The sequence below is a fragment of the Styela clava genome, chromosome 11, assembly GCF_964204865.1.
Source record: "Styela clava chromosome 11, kaStyClav1.hap1.2, whole genome shotgun sequence".
NCBI lineage: Eukaryota > Metazoa > Chordata > Ascidiacea > Stolidobranchia > Styelidae > Styela > Styela clava.
The window spans coordinates 14600047-14627416 of NC_135260.1; the positions used below are offsets into that span (position 1 = coordinate 14600047).

At 34.3% G+C, this 27370-nt stretch overlaps 1 protein-coding gene across 11 annotated transcripts in view; it reads right to left on the reverse strand.

The window, feature by feature from the left end:
* Positions 1–27370, reverse strand: part of LOC120347437 (3',5'-cyclic-AMP phosphodiesterase 4C-like) — a 123243-nt gene that overhangs the window by 9836 nt on the left and 86037 nt on the right. For all 11 annotated transcript variants that reach the window (XM_039417408.2, XM_039417407.2, XM_039417406.2 and 8 more), the window contains 2 exons: positions 27130–27245; positions 25522–25615 (listed from right to left, as the gene is read on the reverse strand). In XM_039417408.2, the coding sequence (XP_039273342.2) occupies positions 25522–25615; positions 27130–27245 (210 nt within the window). The remainder of the gene's footprint in view (positions 1–25521; positions 25616–27129; positions 27246–27370) is intronic.

Genomic DNA, 27370 nt, shown 5'->3' on the forward strand with positions numbered 1-27370 from the left:
CCCACAAAATAACGCTTTTATGTATAGTAGTAATGTTATATCACAAAAATAGCCGCGAACATGTTCTGGTTGCATTATTCAACGTAACAATAGAAAAATACCAAGGTCATTGTTTTACCGAATGCACATGACAACTACCAAGAACATCAGGCTAATTTAATAGGGAATAGCTCCAGAAATGACATAACGGAATATATCAATTGTTTTTAAAATGCACGCCCTGTTATTGTCTGTTTGATGACGGTCATTGCTTGGGGAATGGAAATTTCAATATTATAATTTATCCGGGAATTACTCACAAAAAATACAAAAACGCAAAAAAAGAATGTGGGACAACCCAGAATAGAAAAATGACTTCCTTTTTTGATCAATGTTCAACATTGAATTTGAATTTGTCGTTCTGATGTATAATATATGGAAAGCAGTAATTAATGCACGAGGTAACGACTCACAATTTTGCCCATAGTATGGACCATACCAAACCGATGGTTATGATCGAACATAATGTTTAACGACACACTTTACTGGTTGCAGGGCGCATCCAATTACTAACTGGACAGACATCTCTACCAACGGCCTATAGATTTAAATCAGACATCTGTTGATAAAATTCAACAAAAAGCTACAATTATGTGTATCGATTGTCATACTATACAACCTTCAATCAGCAACGTGATAATATAGACATATTATACCATGAAATCGATATCAGGTTATGACAATCGACGAAATGCTATCGAATTTAACGGTAATGAGATCTCCTGCTGTGCTGCACAAGGGGATGAATTATTGCATGTGAATAATTGTCTTGCTGTAAACGCGAAAGTATCGTAATACGAAATCGCGGTTTTCGTCCGTCTGCACGTACTTTTGACGTAACAATTGGTGACATTAGTAAAGTAATCAACAGAGTAATCACTGTTCGGAATTATGCATGGATATTTCATTTTGAAATATACTTTTTTCGAAAATCAAATAGAATTTCAGCAATTCACAGCAATGTGAAATTGTCTCCAGCGGATACCTGATACTAGATCACAGCGTCTTCATCGATGAAATTTACTATCATTGATTGAAATTGTGGGGAACAGATTTCCCCCAATGACGTCATTGGTGGCTTTATCAGAGACCTAATTGGACTGAACTTAGCTTTTATTGTATTTGTTTAGCCTACTGAATGATCGCTAATGCTAACAATAAGATTTGATTTGAAACCGCTACATATTTGCATATAGAAATAAATAACCTTGAAAATTCAGTCCGATGTGCTCTATTTGGGGCTAAATAACCAGGTAAAGTCATCAACGGATTACTACATAGTGATCCAACCAAATCCTGTTAACTTTTCGTTATCATCAATTTGGTTGAAAAAGGCAGTTGTTGAAATGTATAAGATACATCCATTCTTTGACGTAAAAGCACTTATGAGTAAAGTACTAGGGTATCGAAGCGACTGGAGTGCTCATCTGGTTTTAAGACAACAAAACACCGAATCATGTTCTCCAATATACGGTACTGTAAATGTTGTAATACATCGTATCATACTTATAATGTGGGTATATTTTTAAACGTGAAGTGATGGGCGATTGCGTAAACATGTGGTCTATAGGCTCCCAACCATAATATTATTAGGGAAAACCCAACAAGCGAATTTACGCCCAACAAGTTACATTAGTGATATAACGTGGTGTATATAAACTATATACCATTTACGGACCTTGATTTTCATAAAAAAATGATAACAAATATATAAATCATAAATTGGAATTTACAACTTTCTGATTCATCTCATGATCTTTCTCTGAAAATCCCCCAATTGTCCCCAATTTTAAAAGAAACAATGCATATTTCGTTACAATATATAATACTTTAAGCCGACCATTTTGACCACATTCACTTTTACCCTGATCCAATGCCGACTGTCGAAACCAATTAGCCATTTAAAAACGCTAATTAAGGTACAATACCCTGCTAAACGATTATATTTCGAGATACTTAAAAGGGAAATCGTCATTAACTGATTTTCTATAAGCTACGTAGAAAGTTAAATACCTTATTATTTGTCCAAAATGAAAGATTACCATAATATTAATCAGAGAGTAGGATGTGTATAATTATAATCGTAATAAGAATGACAAAAATGTGGCCCGCCTCTTTTAATATAGTACAAGGTCAACGTTGTGTTTCGCGAGGAAGCATAAGGTTGAAAAAAATAAAACACAGGTTATGAGGCAGGAGGAGCTGATAGTAAGTATATACGTATACTATTGATTTAGTATTCTTAAATACACAAAAAAAAATAACTTTCGAATTCTAAAACACCCTATTCCGATTACCTTTAGTCGGGCGTACTTTTAAATTTAGACTATATGCATACTGAGCACTGACACAATTCTTCAAAAAAGTCCTGGCAAGATTATCCAGGGTGACCAGTAAAGCAGATTCTAGAGAGGAAATAACTTTTGTGTACAGCCGTGTACAAACAAGAAGTTAAGTCGTAATAAATTTTCTTCATTTTCGTAGAAGTTATTAAGAAATGTATGGGTTCTGTTTTGGGGGACCCCCTAAATACCTATATATAATAGTGAATATACTGAAATCAACATTATTTTGCTATTGTAACAATTTAAAATCACGAGATCCCCATGCAACAAAAATAAAGACTCAACTATAGTATACACAAAACCCATGAGTGTGCTATTTTGAATGTACCACCAGTGATGACAAAAGATAATTAGATAAAATTGTGTACCTACCACGATAAGACAACGAGTCACGGGAGTCGGAAAATCGCCAATTCCGCATACAATTCGTGAGCAAATGGAAATTGAAAATGAATTGTTATCAACATGTTATTTGTTTTCGAAATCCCGACTTAATTTCAATTAGTATTTCGAAGTGATACACAGTCCCTAACTCCTGTATGTTGTTTATTGTTGATATTTTCATCCGTGAGTGAGCTGATATCTTATACTAGACCCAATTCGTTCATATAAATAAATATAAGTAATATACAAAGCAGTTGGTTATATCTTCCCAATGCGTATATGTCAGCACACGTTCTGTAGCGGTGAGACTGTGACGTCACATACGCTATTGTAGTTTTCGCAATGGCGGGGAACGTGGCTTAGCCAACATTTTGCGTCGGTAAAACAAGCTCGACCACATTTAAAAAAACATAAAATCATCACCCCGCGCTTGGTTAGAAGTATATAAAATTACACGCGGTAGAAACTAGTGTTCCCTTGGGACATTCGATCGTATTCTAGTTACCCCTACCGGGTACGTCTTTACTATTGCGTAAGATTGTCGCGCAGCTCTACTGAAAGTGGTGATGAAAAGTCGCCGGGTTCGAAATGTAATTCCCCAGCGTAACGTAATTACTTGCGTGCGTAGTTTCAGAACTCCAAAGAAATGACAATATTATCTTCGATTGCACAATGTGGTTTGCTGATTCAAGAAAGTCGCAAGGGGCGAAAGTCCGTTCGGGGAGTTTGTAAAGCTGAAAATGCCGTACAACCAATCATGATGGCTATGGTGTAGGTGTGTATTGATAAGAATGGCGCAGCCTCGAATGATGGCAAACAGTACAGCGAAGACAAAGAATGCCCGAGAACAATAAATTCTCTCCACAAAAATTACATTCATCTTTGATTCATATTAGGCAAAGAAGTGTTAATTAAGGATTAGCTTCACAGAAGCGACAAAATAACCTCTAAATTGAAAATTTCGGAGAGATTTTATAACAGTGTGAACCGCAAAGATAAATCACCCGCAAAACAACAAATATTTAATATTATTTCAAAACATGCAATCAGTGCAAATACAAACAACATGCATCCATGTTGTTGACTCGTATTTTACAAGTAATACAAACATAACCAGAAATATGCCAATTCAAACATTTTACATAAGTCGCTGGTGAGTTCAATAGGTTACAATACATATGTGAGTTAGGTTGACTTCTGGTCAGTTCATATAGTTGGTCAGTTGCCAATATGGCCATTTGACGCGTGAAATTTGTGATTACTTAGCAGCGTAATGGATATTTCTTTGGGGGGATGCTTTGAAGTCAACAATATAGGCTTCCACCACCGTATACACGGTGTACACCGGTGTAAGTATAGACATAAAATTGAAAAAAAAAAAAATTTGCGACAATAAACCCCACCAAAGTTACGATATTTAATCAAAATACAAGCATTACACAGAACAACTTTGTAATATTGATATGACGTATGTATATTAATGTTACTTGGTTTTTATGTACAAAACGGACATTTAATAGTCTCAGAAGTACAAAGAATGACATTAGTTCTTATGACGAATCAGACCGTTGCGCCTTCATCACTTCAGTCACCGAACGATGACAAGTGAATCTTAATGTTTATAAACACAGACCACATCAAGGGATAATCATGACGTCATATGTCTTCAATTTCACTTTTGAACTTGAAACGCCCACTGCACCACAAGATATCAGTAAACATATCTCGAGCCTAGAGTCTCAAAATGAAATAACCCAACAAGGCAAGACGTGTTCTATCCAAACATCACTGATTAAAATATAGTTTTGTTCCATATTCAAATTCATAAACACCAATTTGTTTATAATAAGTCAAGTCGAAATTCAAATGTCGTAGTTTTTTTTTTATTTGGTTATATATAAAGATTACATGGATATTATATTTTTATGTCCAACCGTCGTTACCCTAATTTAATTACCCGACACCACATGCAAACTAGGCCAAGATAAACATCTAAACAGCAATAAAATGCCGTAAACAGTATCAATTAGCTATATAATAGTATATTTATTTTGAGTAAATAACATAAAAATTACCCTACATCATACTGGTATTCATTTTTAAATTAGAATACCAGTGCTATAAACTCATATTGCATAGACAGCAAGTTGGAACAAATAGGGTTGTACCGATAGTTAAAGAAGATATCGAGATTACCGGAAGAGGTCAATGTTAGTGAATGTAAGCAGTCCAATGGAACTCGTCATAGGTTTAGTTACATAAAGCTATTTGTATATGAAAAAATAGAAATGCAGTGCTCATTTGTACCAGCTGTCAGAGTTTGTCACACCACGACGCGACAACTAAATTTTAAAAAAAGGTCTGAACAAGCACGAAGGAAACAATATGCAAAAATATGAAAAATGAAAACAAACGCAAATTGAATTCCATTTAAAGACATATCACACAGTATGTCATATAAACGTGTAAATCATAAAAGGAAAATTCCAGTCAATTTCTCAAAGTGCACTTATCCCAATAGTTTCTAAATATTTAATAAATACCAGTACTAATTTCAATAAGCTTTGTCCAAGTGCTGATAAAAGTCAACTTATTTTTCTCGAAAAAAAAAAAGAAAAAAAATGAAACAAGAAGCTTGCGTGCCGCCGTCAAATTATCTAAGGTACGGAGCGACAATTAAGATATATTTGCACATTCGCTAATGCTTGTCGTTTGACCACAAGACGAATTAACTCGTTAATCCGACTAAATTGTCCAATGTATGTCATGAGTAATATAGCTAGCCACTGAAACCTAGACACTAGAAAATCCGTTTATTAAATAAGAAAAAGGTAAAAATTAGATGAATTTCACATTTCCCACAAGTAATTACTCAAATTCGAATAAGTATTGTTAGATAACAATGCTTATTTTCACAGTGAACTTCAGTCAAATATAACAATATGCAAAGAACAAATAGTGTTGTAAATGAAAATGACAACACAGTAGAGGAATCGTGGTCCCGTTCCATAAAAAGTTAAAATTTCCTATAACATAACTAAACAGTATCTATATGCATCAAATCGCTTAATTTACGAATGAATTTACTGTAAAAAGCGAGATATTTTCTGCAATTTTCAGAATTTTACTGGGATATTTGGAGCAATTAATATTCCTCGCGTGCTATGAAAAATTATACTTCGATGTCTCGTGTTGTCGAGGTTATTACATTGAGTCAATCAAGATATAATTATTTTATAAACCCATCATTTAAAACGTCATAATAGCGTAATCATATTTTATTTTTGCTGAGTTATAACATGACTAATTACTAGAAAGCGAACGACATTTTTCACGATCCAAACACACCACATATAAGCATAATTTTCTATTTTTTGTGACACTATATTTTTGCAGAATATATTGATCATTCTAAAACCATTCTAACTGGCGATTCAATCAATAATGCGTTTCTAAATTCTGCCACAATTCTTAAGATTAAATAGTATTCCCTAATTAAAGGCTAGACAAAGGCCTTTGGGATTGGTTAAATTTGTTGAAATCAAATGGCAATAACAAATTAGGAAATCGGATGTCATCTCATCACTATTACACATACATCGTCAACGCGCTCATTACTTGAATTAATTACAGGCATCACGCGTATAGCGGGAGAAAACGTCTTCTCTTTGATGTATTACAGATACCACATTAGGCCGTCTTACAATAAAACACAATAACAGGCCAGGGATGAAAGCCGTGGGCTGGAGACATTAATTTCTTCACAAAAGGCGCGTTTCCGCTATCGACGAACGTAATGAACGGTTATAAGCGGGATAGAGAATGCTAAATTCAATTAATAAGTCTCAATATAGGCGATTTCACAAAATTTCGTGTCGGTCGCTTCCAGGTAAAATGCGTAATATACCAATAATCCGAAAAAAGCAAAACTACGCATTCATGAATATGACCCTCACTTAAATCATGCTTCATTAGAGATAGCTCATTATTGGCCAATGCTAGGTTTCGAAAAGTCAGAATATGGACGTATTTACTACAAAATATCTTTCAAATTGAGCTCAAAATATCCCGGATAATCCTTATTCATTGCTGGACAAAGAAACTGCCAATTAGAGGCAAAACATCCTACTATGTGAAAAATTTTCCCTTTGAGTATTGTATTCGTTACAATTTATAATTTTATTCACTACAACCATAATAGATGATTATGAGTAAAATATAAATGGTCAGCACTAGAAGAACGCCCACTTATATTCAGCCGTATAGTATAGTACATAACAGACACATACCCAATTTGCTATAAAGGTATTATTGGAGATGTCTGTGGTATAGAAAGTGTCTTTTTAGTTTTAATTGATGATTATCAATTTTTGAGTAATGTAAATACATGTCTTTCAAGATTAAAATCAAAAGTGCAAACACGTATAATTTAACGATCTGAAACATATTATAACAGTTTATATCGATCTCGAATTTTATATAATATAGATAAATCAGATACGCGCGGTTACAATATAGGCAAATTATTTTTATCTAAGTAAATTGTGCGTAACAATACATTAACTATGATTGCATAGATTCTCGAAAAACGTTTTGAAGTGCAATATACTTTAAAAAATCGTTCGTTAAATTTTTTTAAATTAATAATGTTAATAAACGCTCGCAAGACCATTAAAGACGTTATAAATTCTTAGAATGATTTACTATCGCACGTCCATAATATTTACTTTACATAAAATACTTCTTATTGGCCCTTTCCTCAAAAGATATGCGACATGTCGTAAAAAAAGCTCTTATAGCGAGCCGCTGCATTTCCCAATATTCGAAATCCACAACAAAACCGTAAATTCCAATCATATTTATAGCTTTTTACCTAAAAAAAAAAATTTGCCTCATAAATTTATAATAATGCTTGCGTGTACGACATTATGACAAAGTGACATAGCACAAATTGAAAAATATGTATCTAACGAAAATTTGGGTCCATGTCACCTCGCTACTGTTTTGAACTATAAAGTCAATTAAATGAAGACGAAACGGTCCACAAGACGTGATATCATACACCAAAGTACATTATACTAATGAAAATGGTCTAAAATAAAAAGCCCCTCTAAGGTGGCATAAACAAAAATATTGTTCTGTTTTTAGCTGGAATGGGTCATTCTCTATCCCGTGTATTATATCAGGAAAAAATACTACGGTATCGGATACTGGTCCCGTTCGATTTACCCTAAATCGTGTTTATTTATTTATGTTTCATTGGGAGCGCAAACAATAAACAATGTATGGCGTCCATTAATTCGTCAACGAAATAATCATCAGTGCTTGTTTGGGACAAATTCTCAAAAAAAAAATAATTCTAAAAAAAATATGTTTGTTTTGGCGGACAATGATCGACAACAACAGACACGTAGGCCATTTATATATTATTCGCGAAAACGAACAATATTTGAAAATATTTGAGAGAGTCGGTACTAAAACAATATTAATAGAATCCATTGAGCCTGTCCCCAGTGTATTTTAAATGGAACCTAATTTCTTCAAAAACATTATGACGAAATCAAGACAAAGTGCAAATGGGTCCAAGTGGATCGAAAATGAACTTTTATGAACAATTTATCACTTTGATACTCAACAAAGAATGTTATGTACGATTGAGACTTGTGGTTTTCCCAAATTCAACCAAAATAACATGTATTTACAAAATGAGAAAATTGGGCTGAGCAGGCGAAGGCATGTCTGTAGACATGCCTAAAGAACACTGTTTGTTGATATATTAAAGTAAAAGGGGAAGTAATGAAAAACGGTAAATTAATATGGTAACTATTTTGCCAGCTTCGGGCAAGCCAAGGTTTGCCTTACCTGAAATGGGTTGATTTTTATTGAAAATGGTTTTGCTGCAAAGCAAATCACAATATGTATTATAATATCTCAGTCAGCAGTCTCGTATCGAATAAGTAATGTAGATGGTAAGCATTATCGTAAACAGACAAAGAGTTTGATATATTGACACCGGTCATGAGGGCGTTCTGCTCACCAGGAACCACTTCCGTCATGTATTTAGTAACAAAATATTTACGTCTTTCACGCATTTGCTCTATTTACTTTACGCATATACCGCTTCACAGGAAGCATCGATGGCATCATAACGCAAACTATATCTTGTTCTGGAAAGTGTTACCATTTTATTATGATTATTTATTAATACGCGATTTAGTAGCCTAATTAAGCCTGTTGACAGGATATTATTTAGCGGCAGCGTATTAGAAGAGCGATCAAAACATGGAACTTATTTTCTACCTGGAACTGAATAATATCATATATAGGGAATATGACGTCATACAATATATTGACCAATCAGAATTTATGTAACGAATCAACAAGATACACCTTTTATGTGTTTATAATTTATCAGCAAAGCACTCACCATAAAAGCTTATACCTGGATTAAATTCTAATCTGAGTAAATCTAAAATTATTTTCAATCACGGAATGTGGTTTAAAGTTTGTCAGTTGAAATCCCTATTTCCAGTAAATACACTAATGCGATACCTTTATACCAAAAAAGTGAAGTCAAATAAAAATTGAAAAAGTTGGCAGACTAAAGCAAAACAGTAAACGCCCGGGCTCTTTTTTCAGGACGGGCCAAGTGAAATCCAACACGATTGAAACGTGAACATTTCATTTTTTTTTTAAGAGCTTCAGTTATGTGGAATTCACCGCTTCAGATCTCGCTATATTTCTTTATAGTTTCATTGTGGCAGCACCTAACATTGCTCAGAGGTGAGTCTGCATTACCTCTGAGTAATGGACTATAGTTTTTTTTTATTGCCGAAAGCTAGACGTGCTACATAAGAAAGGGTGATTTTACTATGTTTTCTATTCATCTGAGAAAAACGCCGCTGTTTTTAGTCGAAATAATTTGTGAACTGATTTAAACTGGATTTTGAGGGCAAATTCCTCGATGTATAATTTAAATCAAATTTATTCAGGATTTCAAGCTTTATTAAATCTAATAAATTATTCCTGGTCAACAAATTCAGACCACGGAGTTGTTTTTCAGGCGAAATTACATGCATGACTAAACAATGAACAAAAGTCGGGTTTGACGTCACGGGAAAGAGTCACGTGGTGCGTAATTCAGTGGATCGATATTTCACATCCGTCCAAGCGAAAAAAATTTAACCATCTTGAAGAAAAATTTCAAGCCTGTCAATTATGGTAAGTGGAGATTATAGATTGAAAAGGGAATTTGCTACTGTGACGAATTGTAATTTATAAAATAGTCTGACGATGAAAATGTTTAATTTCACTAAAATTGCAAGTAGCGTGATGAGCACATTCCGATAAAAAATAAAGCGTGTTGTTGGTGGTATATTTATCGTATTGTATAAAAGTATTGTATTCATCATATCGGTCAACGCATGGACCAGTGAAAGATCAAGTTTCAAAATTTGAACAAGGAGATGCACTCGGAAATAATTTTCTATACTTCGTTTCATCAAATTACTAACGACAGCCAATCAAATTTTACAGAAGTAGACTCAGGACATCGCAATGTCTAACAATATATTGTAAGGCGTAATAGTAGAATAGCAAACTATTGCACGGGGACATCTGAAACAATGGGATTCATGTTTAAATCATGTCGCAATACGACAAAGGAGAAATCTGTATTTCTGTATTGCAACATTTTTTCCAACGTTATCTTTTATATTCGGGTATTTAATACATACCGCGTTTAGCTAAAACACAGTGCTCATTGAGTACTTGAAAATTCAGGAGTACTTCGATTTACAAACCACAGAGCTTGCTATATTGCACAATTTTGTTTCAAAATCAGGACGCGGTGTATCTACCATCGTCACTACGCAACGTAAAGTGCCAATTTAAGGTAGAAAGGTGTATTTGTCAGGTGTTGTTGTCAACTGTAATTTACACACAGATTTGAATAATTACAGCAATTCTGACTGTTCTGAGACGGTATTGTATAATAAGGGCATCAGGCTATTATACAATTCGAATTCTGTAAAAATACGAAATTTTATGAAGCGCGGTGCGTACATGAACCGGCCCTGCCAAATATTTTTCATTAGTAGTTTATGCTTGATAAAGCGTGAGTGTACCGTCCAAGTAACTAAAATCGTCAATGGTACATTTTGCCATAATGGCATGTTTCTATATCGAACTCTTGGTGTCTTTGTCACGCATGTTTTTGAACCCGACTCCTCGACCACATCATGAGATTTAACTACCGGTGTATAGGTTTTGAGAAAATAAAAAAGTTCTCGTATCATGTGATCGAAGATGTATTCTCCAATCCGGGCGTATTCCCAAAACATAGAACGTAATTATTTATAGGTTAAAATAAATAATAACGTAACAGTTGGTTGCCATCGAAATATACAAAGCACAACATATTAACTTCTCATGCCAGCATATTAGATATATCAATTTGAAACGCCACGTTTTCTGGTATATGAGTTGTTATTTTAAACACACTTAAACGCAAAAATCACTGAGGATAACTACTGTCAAAATATTTAAATTTCATAGACTTAAGGACTACTTTGAAAAAGGTGTTACGGGGTCAAGTAAAAAATGAGAGATTGAGTTTCTGACAGATATATTCATTATCATATTACCGACAAGATGCTGCAAGAAAGTTCAACGACCCAGTATTGGAGATCATTGATCTAGACAAGAAAGACTTGTTCGCTGTTTGTTCAATGTTCAGCGCGCATTTGTGGTTCAAAACCCAAGTCTAGCCGAAGGGCAACCAACGTACGATAGTGGGATAGGCTTGTCTTGGCTGGTTATCGCATTCCTAAGATATGACGCGAGTTATAACAAACTTATCAACGGATCAAGTATGTTTATGGTGTATAGAAGCAACTATTATATTAACCATAAGATTCAAGTACAAATTTTACATATAATCTCATATGGAGCCAACCGTAACTTATCGCAATTGCTCTTTATCGAAGATGAACCACGATCTGTATTATTAATAAATTTAATAAATAAAACTTTTCCGTTTCATAACCCACATTAGATATTCTTGTACTGGCTTGGTATATCATTGAAACGCGCCAAGAAGGCTCGGTTTATGTGTGACCAATAAAGAACAATTCTCAACAAGAGATAATATTAGCTCAAATAGTAAATTTTAATTCAGTGAAGCGAATCTAATTGGACTGAAAGTACAATAATGAATTATGAACATCATTTCTTGTGGTACGAGTTCAACTTCAGGTTTTGTCTTTGGAACCTAATAGAGGTAAATGTATGTATGGGTAGGAATGTAAATTTTTACACACGTTACGGTCGTTAACTTTCCTGAGCAAACAATGCTATAACTCAACTTGAGACAGTCTAGTCATTCCAAATCAGGCTGTTCCGCTCTCGTAGATAACACAAGAGAAAACTGAGGCGCGTGGGCGCATGTTTCTGTCATCATGCTCGTTTATGACGTAATAAGAGGATTAAGTTTTCGCAAGGGGTCGATTTACTTTTAGTCCGAGATTGAAATCGCTTTCAAGCGCAGTTGTGCGTATATTCAACCGCGCCTGAAGAATTCTTTGTGAATGACATCGTGCGAAAAGGTCCAATGGTGAAATATCCTACTCTTGCGAAAATGCTGGAATGACTGCGCGTTTTTAAGCCGCGACAAATGGGTACTTGTATATCATATATGAATACTTCAGAAGGCGTGTGAGGATTTTGATATGACGTATAAAGTGGGAAGATTTGATGGACTACTGAAGTGGACATCTTATGACAATTATGACCAATTGCAGCTTAAAGTGGGTGACGTTATATATTGGTTAACATCGAATAAACGCTAGCCACCTCGGATGATCTCATCCTAATATTCTATAATTGCGAAGGCGGTGTACAATAATGGCGGAAACAAATGAGTTAGATGTGATGTAATCATGCTGATTGCTTTTAATGTTGCGTACGTTTCGATTTTAAGTTGAAAATGTCACAATTTGCGGACTACGTAATATTTCAGCAATATACGCAGAAATAGCTGATTAATTGGTAATTTTTTACAACAAAAAATCCCTGAAAGGAAAGTGGTAATTTTATGTGAATTTTTCGAAGATAATTACCATTAACCAAGTGCCATACATGACTGACACTATCTACCCTTGATTCATACTTGGCAGTGAGTAAATGGGAAATTAAAGCTAAACACACCTGTGACCATAGCTCGAATTAACAAGCTATTTCGAAATGGTCCATACTTGAAACGTGAACCCCATATTGATAAACTACAAATCAATCCAATAAAATATCAAGCGAAGTCAAAATATTTTGTCCATAACGATGAATATCCTATTCAATTGATCACTAAACAACCATTTACGCATGTCATATTTTGTCAATTTATCATAATTCACTGAATGTTTAAGGAACACAAAATCAATAATAAATCAAATTCATATGATGTAGTGAGAGTACATAGTGAACACCAGCCGAGGTTTATAGAGAAAACCAATTTTTTTTCTGTATTTATTTCGTCATAATGAATTAAACAAACGCTTGGACCCATCCAATCACCTCTCTCTGATTGTAGCTAATGTAAATTTGTTAAATCCCTTTATAGCTTTAAACATACTCAAGTACAATTGTTAAGACCATATAAAGCTGTGGTATTAATTTATTGCCAGTATATCCTTTCTCGTAACTAAAGAATTTTCTTGGACGTGACAATCAGCAGTTATTCATTGCGTAGAAAGGTGAAGTCTTTTTGGAACAACGAACAACAAATCGTTGGTTTTTTCCATCAATTTCAAGATACATACATTGCAATGAAAGTTTGGTTAGCATGTCAAGTCAATCTTCCAAAGGTAATCCATTTAGGCTAAAATGTCTAATTATAATATATTGCTTTGACGTTAGACAACAGAAAACGGGTAAACAAAACTGCTATCCGATCGACATATATAGCTGGCAAAAGCGCTATTCCAGAAAGCGCATGTTGGTCAAATTTAGGTATGACCCTGTTGGTATCATTCCAAACATAATTCCTAATACGTGCAAGGAAAAACGATCAAATTGACTCTTATAGTGCTACTTTCATTCGTTCATTGATAACTGAGAACGATAAATTATCACATGAAAATCCACGTGGATTCAACAATTTTTTCAAGTTTTAGGTCATTCCTGTGTGATGGTATTAGCAATTCAGTCTTTGAAACAAGTTTTAAACACAAGAAAATAATGCTGACATGATCATAGATAAACCGGGTTTAAGTGCATGTGTCGTATGAAGCCCATGTATGTCAATAGTCTAGGAATATCAATTTATCAATTAGACAAAAATTAATGTCCGGAGCTGACTAATGTCTATGATCAGGCTGACGCAACTTATTTTTTTTCTGTATTTTCTCCGATCAAGTAAGAACGAGGATAATTCTTTTATAAAAAATACAATCCAGCTGAGTAACCTTTTCATTGACGTAAACGCGGTTGAGATTTGTGGTGACACATTAGTTGATTTATTTCTTCTTTTTTTCTTTCAAGTTTTCTATTTAAAAAACCGCCTTTTTTCGTTATTTTTTGCACGAAGTAGAAAATTTCGTGAAGTGTCGATCTGTCATTCATTAATTTAATCCCCAAACGCAAATTGTTGAATGTCAGTTCCGTCTTTGTGAAATAAATCTTGTTTGGGACCAATATGTGACATTCTATAGACACATTACGCCCTTCAGTTTCCTGCTTTTGCTATATAGCAGTTTCTATCGATATTTTCCCCATCATAAATTATATCATGTCTATCATGTGCCACAACGGACATGAATCCTCTGTTTGAACCATTCAGCAACATAAAACGCGCAATATCGTTATTTCTAATAATTAAAGTTCACGTCAGACTTCTTGGATTTTAATTCTAATCGCTTTGTATTCAAACTATGGGACAGAGATTTTTAGGAACAGCATCACAAAATGTGGGATAGAGGTTTTCAGGACCGGCATTACGGAATATGAAACAGAGGTTTTCGGGACGGCATCACGGAATATGGAACAGAGGTTTTCGGGACGGCATCGTGGAATATAGAACAGAGGTTTGAATAGATGAGAACGCATGGGCGCGACTAAAGACGGGGGTGTTGATTCTACTGAAATCCAATGCTATTCAACAATGTTCGTTGTTACATTACCACAATTTATCCTATACACTTCTTTGTACATACGGATTAACCAACTTTCCTTCCGGGTCAGATTAGCTTGAAATACCCAATTCCACAAAGTCGTATAAGCTGCTGAGACCACAATAAACAGAATAACAGATCAACGTGATTGGTTGGTTATGATTATTTGAAAGGAGAAAATATGTTAAATTGAAAAGAGCATTTGTGTGCAGCAAAATGAACTAATATCAGAGGAGTGTCGTGGTCTGGAAAGCAATTAGTGATCTTTATTAATACAAACCTTTTGACCACATGAGGTTCATTGTAAATTATTAGTCAGTCTGTTTATGTAAAATTGACAATCCAATATTCAGTCAAACTAATTGTTCCGAGTATAAGTCAAGAGATTCATTTATGCCAATTGTTTATCTCATTATTGGCAAACGCCAGATGCACAAACATGCGTATTATAATGACTACGGTATTGCCAAAAAAATGAAAAATATTGCGAATCGTGATTGCGCGTGAACCAAAATTTGTGCCAGGTGTGGCATTTATTACGATTTTGGACTCTTTTCACGGTTTTTCATTGTTTTTGCAAGGTTTTGCAAGGTGTTTGGTAGTTTTTGACGTTTTTTTAAAACGTTTTATAAAATACAAGTGCAATCTATAGACTAAATCAGCGCTTTCGCTCTGAACAAGGCTCTAAGCAGGGCAGCCACTGACATCTAGCGATATGTAAGGGGCTAATATTATTCGGAATGATCGGGATTTTTCCGGCTGCGCATTGCCTAGTCCTATCCCATTTATCGTATAACCTGGATGGATGGGGGGGGGGGGGGAGGCATGTGATTTAAATCACAGATGTATAATATGGAATGCGAGCTCAATTAGGTCTAACGTTTTAGCGCTTGATTAAATTTTTTTTGATCTCAATGAACAAGGCTTTATGCAGAAAACAACGTGACGTACATAGCAAAAATGAACACTAACAATCGCTTAAATTACTACAACACGGTTTCGAATAGTTGACATAATAATCTTTATCGAATTAGACATAAAGTTGCGAAGCAGACAATTTTATTAAACGTGCGGTCTATACTTTTTATGTGATAAACGAAGTCTTTGTATTGGGCAAAAATATTCGGGAAATGAAATGAACTCATCGTGTATGCTATTCCGGTAATATAACCAACCACGCAAAGGGGTCAACTACCGCGATTCAGGGTGATTTACAGTAAATTAATTACATGACACGATAAGACATTCCAAACATCAAAAATGATGATGACATCTCTCCATTCTTGCATAGTTACCCGAAAATGTCATTCCTGCCCAGAACGGGCGCCAAAACCTATGTTCGGAATGCTATCGAACATGTTATCACCAAACGGCTGTACCAGGAATTTGCAAATTGCAGCTGAACAAACACCAATACTTGTGTATGTTAGAATAACTATAATCTTTTTCGGCGATTGCAAATTAGGTATAGCAAAATCAAGCAACATACATAATTGTACATATATCAACAAGCGAGCACCCTAAAATACCATTGTTTTATCTTTCACTTCTGTATTAACCGGAATAACAAAACTACTGCAAAATAAATAAAAAAATCACGTTGTTTTCTATTTGGTTTAAGTAATTAAACTTGGAGATCACCTAGCAAACCAAATTTGTAAATATTCCGCTTGTAGGATTCTATTTATTCTCTATAAACAAACAGATAAACAAATCAAACATTGCATTTCTTGTAAATGAGCGCAATCAAGTTCAAATCAAAACATTTCACGCTCTTCATACAAAACTAAGCGTGGGGCCCATATGGAGTCGCCTAATTATGCATTGGCCAACTATAAAGGAATCGAAAGTAAACCTAAGTTGAAGAGGTCAATTCAAGTTGAGGTACGAGAGTTATAATAGTTATCGGTATATCGCATAGTCTTTTTTCATTTATATATTAGATTAAAATGCCTAACTCAATCGTTTATATACATATGCAACAGTTGTGTGAAAGCGGCACGTAGCAAATAACACAGCGAGGGCGTTGCACACTAGTCGAGATAACGAAAATAAATTGAAAACAAAAATGCTATCCATCAATTTATCTGCTGCTAGTAATTTCATTTTAGCTGCAAAATATTTTGTTTTGCAATTGTTATCTCTTCTTTTATTGCAAATTCTTATCACCATCTAAGGTCTGCGTACGCGACAGGTCGGTTTTGAGTTGCGAATAGCTAATGCTTAAATTGCGTGTCTGAGATTATTTTCTTTGCATTTTAATTATTTATTCCACCTGCTCTGAAATGACGGCCTGGTGGTGACACCCGCCAAGTTTGACATTGGTTTTGTGGGAAGATTACATCTAATCTTCAGACTTAAAATGGTGATTTACATCTAATATAGATAAGTCAAGACTCAAGAGTGCTTTTTGCGTTATCACAGATTATCTTAGATCGAATGAGATCAGAAATAAATTGATTCATAAAGATGTGTTTATTTATTTATTATTATTGCCAACGCGGGGGCCAACTATAAATCAGTGTACATTTTCAAATAAAGTTTGGGTGATAGTAATAATAAGGTAAGCATCTGGGTAATAGAAACAACCACTCAATTGGGTTGGCTGGTTTAGGGGTAAAAAACCCATATATAATTATATTTGAATTCTTGTTTTCGTTTAGGTAAGGTTAAACTAAAGGTCGAAATAACTACTATTCTTTCGGAATGAACCAATCAAGCCTGAATCAGTAAAACACAAACGCGATAATAATAATTATAATCGTATCATACATGATCAGTCAAATTTCGTATGAAAAATTCCATCGTTTAGGCGGTTGTAGATAATGTCACTTTACCCATATTCTCGGGTTATCTTACAACAGGCGACGCATACCAGTGACCACGAAGCATAGAAAATTGCCATTTTATTTCGTTCAAACTTTTTTTCATAAAATATCATTCCTATAATTTTCATTTTACGTGCAGAAAGAGAGAGATGGTATCGACATAAAATTCACTGATAAATTTCCCGGAAAGCGACAAAGGCGAGCTGTGTCTTGTACCATGCCAGCATAAATAAGTAAATAAAAATACGAGACATGAATTTGGCTTATGGTAAATCTTAAAAAAACAAAAATATAAAGAAAAAGAGAAACTTTGCCTTAGGGGTGATATATCATCCTGTTGTAAGGTATTTACGTAAGACGAGAGAAACGTGTAAATCATGTGTAGTCATCAGCACCCCGACATAAGAGATTTCAATGTACGATAATTAGGAATTTTACAAGGCATGTGTTGAACTCACTGCCTATATTACAGATCAATACCTTTCTACGGAAGAAGCTATTCAAATGTGGGTTAAGGCCATACATCCAACCCTATCTCGAATTTCCGAGCGCCTGATTTGAAAGAAATTAAATTTCAGGTACTGCTTCATGAATTCACACGTTAAGAGTCATAATTGCTGAAATATTTTATTATTGTCTATGTACATTAGAAAGGTAAAGCAGGTACACTTGTGAAACTGAACTAGCCTTGACCTAAACACACAATAGGGACACGGATACATAGATCGGGGGACTTCCACGAATCGAAGATAATAGACGGAAAGCATCAAACATGTTATTTTCAAAAGAGCTTTGCGAGATTCCCCGCGTGTGTGTGCGGCTGCGGAAAATTGTCATTCAATCAGTAAATCATAATGAATTGAAAAGGTAATAAACGCGATGCAGGGTGTTTTTTTTATCAAGTACATTCAGCAACAAAATAGGTATATTCTTTGCTTTGTAAAATTGATCTACGATGTTTCAACATCCTAGGACCTAGAGCTTCCAATATAACAAAGCCAACGTGTTGTTGGATTTCATACTCTAATGTAAAGTTTGTTTCAGCTTCTGCGCAGATTCGCTTATGAACGCAACGTATTTAAAACTGAATACTTTTTAAAAAACCCAGATCATTTAAAAAATTAACGTTAGAAAAATAAAGGTGTTTAATGACGTTTTAATCTGGACATCAGACTATGTAGGTATAATCTATAATTGGAATCGTGTGCACGTGATCCATACACAGTGCCCTCGGTATATTACAGAAAGTCAGTTTGGTATACCCAAAACGATTCTAACCAACTCGTATTGTTGAAATTAAATAATAGTATAAAGCTAACAATTTTCATATTTGGCAGTTCTCAGACGGTAAAACGATTTTCAAATTTTGAAGAGCAGGTCAGTTCAAGTTTAATTTTACATTATTGATCTTTGTTTATTTCAGCCCGGCAACGTATAACAAAATCAAACTTATTCAAAAAATGAAGAAAGAAAATTATAAATAAATACAAAGGGATTAAATCTTTTGATTTCAAAAAGTTCAAATTTTTGAAACATCAAAAGCCGTGATCCGAAAAAGATAAGTCTCCTTTATGTTTTAGATTCTTTTTACTGTATCCCGAACTAAGTCCTAATCAAAAATTCGTTTAGTGAATTTTCGACACGCTAGTCATCTCATAAGATCTGAGGCAACTAACCGTCTCAGTTCCATTTCGAAAGCATTTTTCTTTATGTCCGGCGGCATTATTTGATATTGAAGGTCTATCGACCGCTATGACGCACGTAGGTTTTGTTTTATTCAGATAAATCAAGGTTTTGTATCTATTTCGCAATGTTGTGTAAGCAATGAAGCAAGCTGGTAGACGAGTAGTTGAAAATCGCCCACCTTGTTCCATCCATTCATTCATCTTTTGCAAAAATGACAGTGATTCAACCCAACATTAGCGGAACAAAAATTGATTCTATTTATTTTCTTACACTTCATTTTATTCAACACGAATTTAATGAAGTATTTAATTTGAAATATCATTTAAAGATTATCACATGTAAGTTGAGATACTGGGGGATTGTGCATTGAACTGCAGTATTTAATTTAAAATATTATTTAAAACTTATCACAGGTAAGTTGAAATACTAAGGTATTGTGCATTGAACTACAAGTCCTTTCTCTTTGTCTAGTTCCTATTTCGGATACGCATGTTGCTGTTGTTACAAGAATTCTTGAACGAGATAATATCAAAGTGATAAATAAAAATAACAATATCTTTCCAAGAAAAAAAAAAGTATATTAGTATTAGTATATTTGCTATTTCATGGAAAGAGATTATCTTATTCTTATTTGATATAATGTAAAAAATAACGAGTATGCAAGATTTCAGAATTCAAATACCCTATGGAGAATATGCTTTTGTTTATAATATGCAGGTGTTTTAAGCCTTACGAATTTAAACCGTAATCACCATGATAAAACAGGTGATTTCCTTCGACCACACGAGCTACCATATTATAAAGCACCAGAATATTATTTTTTTTTCAATATATGCTACCGAATTGATTGTTCTTTGTATGACTCCGTTAGAAACCGAAAATTCTGAATGCCTCATACATGCATCGAAACTGAACTGTTATTGTTAAGTGCGACAAGGGCTCGAAGTCCCAAACACTCATCAGACGAATTTTTACGTAACGTTGTCTCGGACAAGTTCCCAGAACCTTACGTTAAAGGAAGCGACGCTGACGTTCATAGATAAACTTCATCGATGACTTTTTAACCAGAAATGTCATATAGGATATCCGTTGCATGAGATGTGTCAAGTTATAAAACGCCGCCAACTTGGTTTCCCATTAGCACTATCTATCCAAAAAAGCCGATATCGCATTTATTATTTTTAAACTTCAGAGTGATTAATCATGTGCGATCCAATGGATATTTATTTAAAAAAAAATTTCTTGTACAATTTTAGGAAATTTTTTTTTAGTAAAGCAGCAATTTTAATAAACATAAGCCCAGTCCCCATGAGATTAGTTCATTTTTGGTGAGCAAGAATAAAATAGGTGAAATGCTAAATCAAAAACGCATATCGAAAAGTCCATATTTTCAATTATCCATTATTTGTGAAATTAAAATTGGCTATAGAAAGTAGGTAAAAATAATGACATTTCGATAGCATTTCCGATTTTTGTTTTATTGTTTTCTCAATGTTAATTAACATGAAATACTGTCAAAAGATATAATCAATAAAAATCATTCATCTTCGTCTTTTAATTTATTGTCTACTTGGAAAATATCTTTAGATTTAATACCATTGCAAATATTTGGTATGGCGAATCGCCAGTACGAAACCAAAAAGCAACGAGGTATCAAAATGTTGATGACAGGTCTAGTCTGGAAAAAAGAATCAATAACACTGGAATAGGGTGCAAAATATACTGGGCCTTGACACTGACGTTAGTTAAATGTAAATTACGCATTTGGTCGTACATTGGTATCAAAGTTGGTCAGCGATGCCGACTCTCGAAACATTATCGGGGGTCCCCATAAAACCTCAGGATATAAAAAATTAATAGTCTATTATACATATATTTTATTACACAACCATAAAATTTGGTAATAAACTGGCAAAGTGTATATCAAATATAAAAGCAATCCTATTTGCAAAGTGGTGCAACTTATCCACTGTGACGTCATACAAAAATTTTCTGACGCAAATGGAGAGTCATGCGGAACATCAATTTTCTTCGGGTTGGATGAACGACTTAATTATTTAAAATAGTTATATTTACACATAAGTTCAAACAAAAGACCTAAATTCAATATGCAGAATTCGCAAACCAAGTAAATTCCAATGTGAAAAAGTGTTCCTATTGTACACGTGGTACAATATTTGACCAATGCACGTCTATTCGCGCCATTAATTCGATTATACAATCCAATCCGGTGTACTTGCAATCGATGTTTGAATAAGATAATGCGTTGGTATACAGTAGCATTGTCGTAAGCACTTTAAATTGTGACGCCATGGAAAGACATTAAACAAATTTAACTATCGATGTATATTGCATAGTTGCATATTTTGAAACGGTACAATTTAAAATGGCCCGAGTTACACACACAGACCAATTTATATTGATTTAACTATAGCATTTAAAACATGGATAGACTGCCACCAAAAGTTCGAAAAGTCACCGTGTCTATTACAGATTCATAAACCAGTTTGAATTAAATTAAAATCTTAATTTAAAATCCCTCTATTCGATTATAAAAGAAAAAACTGTCATTTAATTTACTTTTATATATTTCATTTGATTTGTTTTGTAGGTTTCTGTGTCAATTTACCGATGACATAAAATAAAAACGAAAGTCGCTAAACATTACCTACGTAGCGTGTATATAACATCATAATTAAATTACTAGATCAAGCTAAGTCAGGGCGTTATTCCAGCGCTAGGATTTCCCCTATTCCGTACATTTAGTTCTATAATTAAACGTGGTATTTAGAGTTATAACTTATGACGCACATAAAATCACAATCTCGTATAAAATCTGCACACACTGGCCACGAAAACAAGTTAAATGTGAAAGACATGAACCATAAACGTATGTTATAATTTGATAATGAATGAAAATATAATTATGCACGGAATACGGAATTAAACAACACTAGTTTCAATTCTGATCTGTTAAAGAAAACCCGAATGTGGAAGTTTGCTTTCGAATAACATCTGATTTCATTTACAACGTAATTCATTATTATTCTGCATCAGTCAGATAATTTTAGGCAAACCTTTCGTCCTTATTTTAGACAAGGTTATGAAAAAGCAGTAATTTCAGGTTGTAAGACTTTTGCATTGCGTTGCAAGAATATTACACACAGGTGAAGAAGGGTGGAAATAAATTGGGGTACGAACTAACAGCTTCAACACAATTGCAATTATACACAATTAAATCCGATATATAAATTCGAACAAAAATGTTTATTGTTATCACTCCAGGACGAGGTTGGGCAATTTTTTTTTCTAGCAAGAAAAATTTAATTTGGAAACTACTCTAAATTAAAGATGTTTTAAGGGCATATATGATGGCATAGTTATAGTTACATATTTTATATAAAGTTTTAAAATAAATATAAATTTTGTAAGTAGTAGTATGAAATTTTCACCAACAGTAGGAGACCGCAAATGGCTTTGGCGGGCACAGTTTGTTCACTCATGCACCAGGGAATGGATATTGCTTATATGACCGTTGAATTCAGAAATTTACTTGTCATTTACAACAGTAATAAGTATCCCACCCAGTGTAGGCTCAATTGAAATTTGTATATCTCTATCTGCGATAGGGGGGTCATTCCATTTTTTTAATTGGTCGAAAGCTACAGAGGTTCATATTTGTATTGCTATAGTGTTTGAAACAAAAGGTATTCTGTGTGAAAATATATTTAATATTCGTCAATATTAAGACTACTGGGAGTACTGTTGTATTGAGCAATTACTGAGGAACTACGCCACTGTGGCGTATGGAAATGACATTAATATGAAGCGGTAGGAGAAATTTTCAACAAACAATGGTTAATTAGACATGGGAGTCATTATTTCCAAAAGTCGCGGTTCGCTATATTATAGATGAGCTTACAAAAACGCAGTTTTTTCTTCGACAACAACATTAAAATCGAAAAAAGAAAACAATAATTGGACCTAAATATTTGTGAGAAAAATCTCAATACGGCTAAAAGCAGCATTTATGAAGTAATTTCATCCAATTTTCCAGCAATAATCTGTTGCTATTTGGCCAATCAGTGAAAAACAGTGAGAAGCAATTGGTATCTATGGCCAGGCATGATTGGAAAACTAGGGGCATCTTCTCACCTAGCAATTATTCTATGTTATTGGCGATAGAACAAAACATTTTCAGTGAAATTACATACTAGAACCAGACCATCGAAGATTAACATATTTTCAAATGTAAGGCTGTAATTGTTTAACCGTTTAAGATTATAAAGCAAATTTAATTGTTTTGTTTTGACGAGGTTTGTTTTGCCATCGGAGAAACGGATACACCATGAGATGAGGTATATATGATAATTTCTTATATAACTATTTCTTATACTAGTTTGCCCTGAGCTTTCAACTAAAATTGATAATAGAAAAGTTTGCAAGCGACAACTGAAGAATAAAGTGCTATGTATCTGTTAAATCGACCACATATTTGTCAGTAGATATCGGTTAATGCAGTGGTATTATCGGAATCACGCCCAAAAATACAAACTTCCATCAACAGACGTAAGACGTGAAATATCCCTATCAACTGATATCGTATGGTTGACGAATATTCAACAAAGGGATGAATTAGAAGAACGCTGATTTCAAACCAACTCCGAAACTAATCCCCAACTCTAATTTATTACAAGCGATGTCAAAATCCAACCCTCAAAAGGTTACAAATTACGTGAATTCGGAACTGCCCGCATGTAAAACCAAATATACATTTCCTGATAAATCGAAACAAGGTCCTTCGCGATCAATTTCCCATTCGAAACAACTGCGCTACTTTTCGCGCATGGGTGACCCTAAAACGGTACCATTTGCGTCATACGATGTTTATTAGTGTAGAGGTCAAAACTATTCCAGGGGTTGTCAGTACATTGTTCACACGCGACAAACTAAATAGAAATAATAAATCAATGCGTGACCGAGATTCAATATACCAGTCCGAAATAACTTTATATTTATATACCTATAAGCTACTTTAGTTGACTACGATAAACGCAAATTGAAAAGTTTCTTCGGGGTTAAGGATGGCGCTATCTGATAGCCTTTATAGGGTCAACATTGCTCTTTACACATTTTTATCATTTAAGATGTACTTGACAATCAAACGGTACTTTCTTTAAACCCTTTTCTCAAATGTATGAAAGAAACTGTTACATTTTATAACAAGTCAGGAGACCGATGACGCGCCACAAACGCAAAAGAACATTAAAAAGGTATTTGCAAACACAGAAGAAAATACAGGTTCCGTTTTGGACCGCTAGAGTTCCGCGTCTCTATTTGCGTTTCGATCGTATTTTCGATGTAACCGCAGAAATGACTCAAGAATGTGTTTCATCGAACATGGTTGTTATATGAATCCTTCTTTTATGTGTGATGAATATGTGGTCATTATCGTTTGAATACAAGCAGTAAGTGTTGTCTACATAAAGAAAAGGCCCATAAAACATTGTCTTCGATTTCATCGAGCAAACACCGATGACAGGTGGGAGGAGATGACAAACAGAAGAAGTCAATCTTACGCCGTACTTTGTAACCATAAAATAACCAAACGAATGAAGTTCTGTATTATAATGTATACTGGCTGTGGCTGTATGAATGCAAGTATGAAGTATGAATGCAAATTTCGTTGGTTCGATTTTGTGTGGCGGCTTTGAGTCGCACGAACAATGATGCTTTGTGAAATACAATTAGCCAGAATAGGCTCATTTTTGTTTTATGGAACGTGATAATACCAACTCTACGGACGTTTTCATCAAATCGCATAGGATATAAAGCTAGAGAATTTTCAAAAAAATCATTCTGCTGCAGCACCGTGCATATAGAACGAGTAAGCCTTGCTCGACACGTAAGAACACCATAAGATTTCCTTGTCATTCCCACACATTTGAAAATCATATTTTTAACTTTACACTATCTGAGCAGTGCACCTTATGCATATATACGATTTTGTCGATGATAAACTGATTATTTTAAATCAGCGCGAAGCCTAATTCCACAAAACATAGAAAAACTCACCTAAGTATGTAGCTGATATAAATTCAGAGACTTGATTTCCTGATTTGCTACTTTCGGAAAGATGATTCAACTCGCGGTTCAGCATTCTCTTGAACTGTAAAAGGAAATGATATAAGAGTCATATACTATAGTCGGTTCATCAGAGTCTTAGACAATGATATTGTTCTAAGGCAAAATGCATAAAAGCAATGGCGATGAAACATGACTGTGAAATTTGATGAAAAAAACACATAAATCTTGATGATATCGATTCGTTCACGTTCAATAATTTCACCCAGTCGCGCGCAGACTCGAACAAAAAATCGTTTCGTTCGCGACCAATATTTTAATTCTACCGGAGAAAAGAGCGTTTCGTTCGCGTTCAAGATCGTAAAAATGAAAGTCAAGTTCAATATTCAGCTGAATTACTATAAAACAAATATAAGTCGTTTCGTGCATTCATTAACTTCGCCTGTGCTTGTTTTCACATCGAATTTCAATTTTATGGGCTCATAGTCCGTATTTGAGAAACCCGGGTAGTAAAATGAAATAGTCTTGGACCGTGAAGACAAACACACCATTTTAATGTGTTTGTATAACCGTATGTGTAACATACCCTAGGTCAGTGTTCCAAATCTGACTCGCATGTTTTTTCATCAAAAACCTAAATGCTATTGATTCTAATTTGAAGTAAATTTTATTGTTAATTATATAATTATTAGTAATTATATTTGTGGGGAGTATTACAGCGTAAAAACTAGGAGGCATATATTTTGCTCAAATAGAGAAACGCCTCGATCTGAAAAAATCGCTGATCGCAAACAAATAATAATGTTGAAACAAAAAATAAGTAAATAAATATTATGCAAAAATTATTGTTTTTTGGATTAGTAATTTAATTTTGCGGCCAGAGAAGTACAACATGTAGTTTGGTATTCACGCATATCATTGGGTTGCGAGATTATACGAAATTCATTATGTACATAATCTAGGTCGCTTGAAGAAATGGCTTGAAGACACTGCTCCAGGAAACAAAATAAAAACGAAATACATAACGTATTTGTTCTGTGAGTGGGCAGACCACAGATGTCCGACAATGTTCAAACGTCATTTTGCCAGTTATATAAGATTGATGAAATCGATATAAAACACTATTTACACAGCTAATAGCTAAATAACCAACAACATTTAGTACATACAGCTCTGTGAAACAACACGCGATCGTAAACGTAAACGAAAGAATCTACATCAGAAATTTCTCAATCCCATTTTCTCAAATTTCACATGGAAGTCTGAGGTGTGTATTTCTTAATCCTTTATGAATTGGATGGCTCGAAACTGCCAGCGTAATGGTATTTTCGAAAAAAAAAATAGGTTTCGGGTAATTTTTGATGCAAATGAATCGAAATTGAATTGTTGAATGTAAATGAATCGATTCAAGGGGGACTACAGAAATGAAAATAACTACGAAAGGTATACATGATGCACTGCATTATGGCCGATGGACTTACGGCAGTTCAGGTTGATACGATTAGGAAAATAGCTGTTGAGTGGTGAATTTCACAATTTAGAATTACCGATCCTTTATAAATACTGATATTCATGTTTGCCTATTTGGGTTGACTTTACCTTGTTCGACGCCATATCACTGACAGAACGATGTGTTTGCACTGTTTCTAGTTGATCGAGACACCAATCTAATTCCTCTAAAGTTTCCAATGATTGTTTTTTGAATTCTTCGGTACCTGATAAAATGAAGGCAAATTTTTAAGATAAATTTGAAGTTAAAAAAAAAAGGGATAACCGTGTGTATAATAAACATGTGATGTTCATTCTTTTTGGTGGGGGGAACCCCAATGAAACATTCCAG